General features: G+C 49.5%; 1 protein-coding gene across 1 annotated transcript; it reads left to right on the top strand.

Annotated features, from left to right (window-relative positions):
• Positions 1 to 918: 918 nt before the first annotated feature.
• LOC124788706 lies at positions 919 to 1,723 on the top strand (the record flags this gene model as incomplete). The annotated part of the gene is made up of 2 exons (XM_047255986.1): positions 919 to 1,371; positions 1,496 to 1,723. Coding segments are annotated over 2 exons (681 nt in total), but the record flags the coding sequence as incomplete, so codon positions are not given.
• Between the last annotated feature and the right edge of the window lie 2,300 nt (positions 1,724 to 4,023).

Consider the following 4,023-nt stretch of genomic DNA (forward strand, 5'->3'; position numbering starts at 1 on the left):
CATCTTTCTGTTATTCATAAACAGTTTTCGCATTCATTGGTAACAAAAGCAAATTTTTCCTTTGATTATGATGAAGAACTTTCTGTTGATTACAAAATAACAACAATAATTATATGTATTTTTTTGTTTGTGCATATTGTGGCGTCTTCTGTCATCGTCCAGCACCGTGACATGGACGGGTGTTCGAAAGTACAGTACCGCGAAACTTTCCCGCAGGACGCTATACACAAGCTACAGTTGTTCTGTGATTTATTCTTTGATTGTTGATTTCTGTTCCACGTTCTAATCCTTGGTGAAAGCGTGAAGGCAATCGTGGTGTCGCAGACTGGCGCGTCTTTAGATGCGGTGGCTGAATTAGCCGATAAGAGGCAATGACGCCATCAATAGTTAATAGTTAACTCCGCCACCGCGGCGTGCACCTGCGCGGCGACAACTGTCTCACGCGCAGATTATAATGTTCCCACCATCAAAGTGGACTTATTATCACGGCAAATCAGCAAGGAGTTACACTGCCGCGACACGGACAACAGGAGCCGACATCGATCTGTTGTCGCCCACGCATATGATCATCGACAGCCTCGACTACGACAGGGACAGAACAAACAGTTTGTTGGTATCATCGCAAGTTTAGCGAGCAAGCACTTAAGTGTACGACGCCCTGCGCCTACCCAAACGGCAGCGGCGATCGGAAGTGAACGCCTCCTCCGGTTGCTGTCCGACATCCAGGGGCCTGTTTGTAAGTGACCGACGTTCCACCCGGAAATACTTAGTAGACACTGGTTCCGATTTGTCAGTCTTTCCTCGAACCATGCTACGTCAGAAGCGACCGTCTACGCCCCTATGCCTCACAGCTGCTAACGACTCCAGGATTACTACGTATGGCACGGTGCGCTTGGAACTCGACCTCGGGTTGCGGACGTCACCGAACCAATCATCGGAGCCGACTTCCTCGCCCACTACAATCTGCTGTCTGACTTAAGGAACTCTCGCCTGGTCGACAACACCACCGGCCTAACAACTTCCGGATTCCATCGAGATGCCGCTGTCCATACTGCCAAGGTAATCCAGGTAGTGGATGGCGAGTACGCGGAGCTGCTGCGACGATTTTCAGCCCTGATGCTACCACCCGGGGCACCTAATGAGGTAAGACATGATACCGTCCATTACACTGAGACTACTGATGGACCCCCTACCTCTTGTAGGCCGCGACGTTTATCCCCAGATCGCCTCAAAATATCAAAGGCAGAATTTGACTGTATGTTTCGCGAAGGTGTAGTCCGGCCTTCCGACAGCCCTTGGACCTCACCATTACATCTAGCGCCAAAGAAGGAGGGTGCATGGAGGCTGTGCGGCGATTATAGAGCGCTGAACGCCTGTACAATACCCGATCGTTATCCCTTACCCTTGCTATTTGCCACACTCTGCTGAGATACAAGATCCTTTAGTCGCAGCGCTAAATGGTACGAAAGCCAAGGGTAACGCGCCCGTAACTTAGTCTCACGAAATGACTGATGCATTTGAGGCGGTCAACAAAAGCATCGCCAACGCAGCCCTGCTGGCACATCCAGATCCTACCGCCACGTTAGCACTGGTAGTCGACGCTAGCCAGACTGCAATCGGCGCTGTGTTGCAACAACAGTATAGTGACACGTGGCAGCCACTCGCATTTTTTTCACGCAAGTTGACAACGTCACAAAGACGGAGCACATACGGCAGAGAACTTCTGGCCATTTACGAATCTGTCAAGTACTTCAGACCGCAACTAGAAGCACATGACTGTTATCTTTACGGATCACAAGCCACTAACATATGCATTCCGTCAGAACAACATGAAATGTTCCCCCAGACAACACAACCAGCTCACGTTTCTTTCTCAGTTTACCACTGATGTACGTCATGTGTCTGGGATCAACAATATAGTGGCCTATTGTTTGACCAGAGTCAGCAGCATCGCCAATACGATCGATTACATCAACCTCGCTGCAGCACAGCAAGCTGATACGGAATTATAAGCGATTCTGTCAAATGGTGAATCAGCGCTGGACGTGCAGCTGGTAGACATTCATGGAAGTGACGTAAAGCTATATTATGACATGTCCACATCGAACCCGAGACCCTTCCTACCGCTGGAATTTCGGAAGGACGCATTCCATTCGCTGCACGACTTATGTCACCCAGGCGTACGAGCTACGACACGCTTAGTAACAACGCGTTACGTGTGGCCTGGAATGCAAACGGTCTGCCGCGAATGCGCGAGATGCTGCTTGAAATGCCAGCGTAGCAAGTTAAATCGCCACGTCCACTCACCGGTCGGAAGCTTTCCAATCACGACAGCGCGATTCACGCATGTCCACCTTGACATTGTTGGTCCACTGTCATCATCCGATGGTCAACGTTACGTACTTACGATGATTGATCGGTACACTCGATGGCCAGAAACTGCATCAGTGGGCAATGTTACGGCAGAAATTATCGCTTTCACCTTCATCACACACTGGGTGTCACGTTTTGGATGCCCGCTGCATATTACGACGGACAGGGGACGTCAATTTGAGTCCGATTTGTTTCTAGAGTTGACAAAATTTTGTGGTACACTTCATCACCGGACGACGCGCTATCACCCCTCCAGAAATGGTTTAATAGAGCGATGGCACCGCACCCTAAAAGCTGCCCTAATGTGTCATGACACCGGATGGACCAATGCACTTCCTGTGGTATTACTTGGACTCCGCAGCACATCCAAGCCAGACCTGGACGCTTCATCAGCCGAATTGGTTTACGGCGAAGCATTATGCCTGCCGGGAGAATTCGTAGCTACCGACACTCTGCCGAACCCTACTGGCGACCAGTCGGAATTTCTCCGCCAACTGCGACAACATGTGGCTCGCCTCCGTTCGCAGCAACCTCTCCGACACGGGACTCCTGCCACGTTTGTCCATCGTGACCTGTCCTCCTGCACACACGTCATGTTACTAATGGAAGGTATTAAACCCTCGCTCCAACCACCATATTCCGGCCCACACCGTGTCGTAACCAGAAGAAGCAAGACCGTGGACATCTTGATAAATAGAAAACCGACTACAGTCTCCATTGACCGCGTGAAACCGTCTTACGTCTTTCCGGGAGCAACGACGCATGACCTACCACGACTTCCACCTCCCTCAGCAATCACTCCCTCAACGTCTTCGCCAACACAGACGCAGCCGGAGCCCGCCGTTGACCCACCACCACGCACCTCAGGATACGAGCGACATGGCAATTTCCCAGCACGCTATTTGGAATGACGCTCCGCTTCCACCATGGGGGCTGATGTGGCGTCTTCGGTCATCGTCCTGCGCCGTGACATGCACGGGTCTTGGTAGCCGTGCGGTTCTAGGCGCTCCGTCCGGAACCGCGTGACTGCTACGGTCGCAGGTTCGAATCCTGCCTCGGGAATGGATGTGTGTGATGTCCTTAGGTTAGTTAGTTTTAAGTAGTTCTACGTTCTAGGGGACTGATGACGACAGATGTTAAGTCCCATAGTGCTCAGAGCCACTTGAACCATTTTGAACGGAATAATTTACCTTACTGAATTTTTCTCACGCCTTCGCACGAGTTATCGGTTGCAGTGTATAATTGTCTGTTCCGACCGCAGAGTTTCGTTAATAAATTGTTACATCAAGCTGAGACAAGCCTACATCCCTTATTCAGCCTACAAGCACACGCAGATGTTAAACCGTCGAACGCGGTAATTCAAACCGGTACCGGCACATATAAACTGTAAACAGTTGCTTTGTTTACACAAAAGCTCAGATGTTGGACGGTCAACTAATTTTTATTACTTATAAAGAACAATTTGTATTCTGTAAGGATGTAAAATACACAATGGACTAACACTGTACAATGTTCGATTCTATTTACGAACAAAACGAAAAACCGAAGAAACAAGTAAACAAATGGAAGCCGTCGGCTCCCATTTTGTCTCTTATACATTCATTTATGTTCTATTCCCTTCCAATTCTACAAATACTAACGGTACACCTA

Source organism: Schistocerca piceifrons, chromosome 3 (assembly GCF_021461385.2).
Source record: "Schistocerca piceifrons isolate TAMUIC-IGC-003096 chromosome 3, iqSchPice1.1, whole genome shotgun sequence".
Lineage (NCBI taxonomy): Eukaryota > Metazoa > Arthropoda > Insecta > Orthoptera > Acrididae > Schistocerca > Schistocerca piceifrons.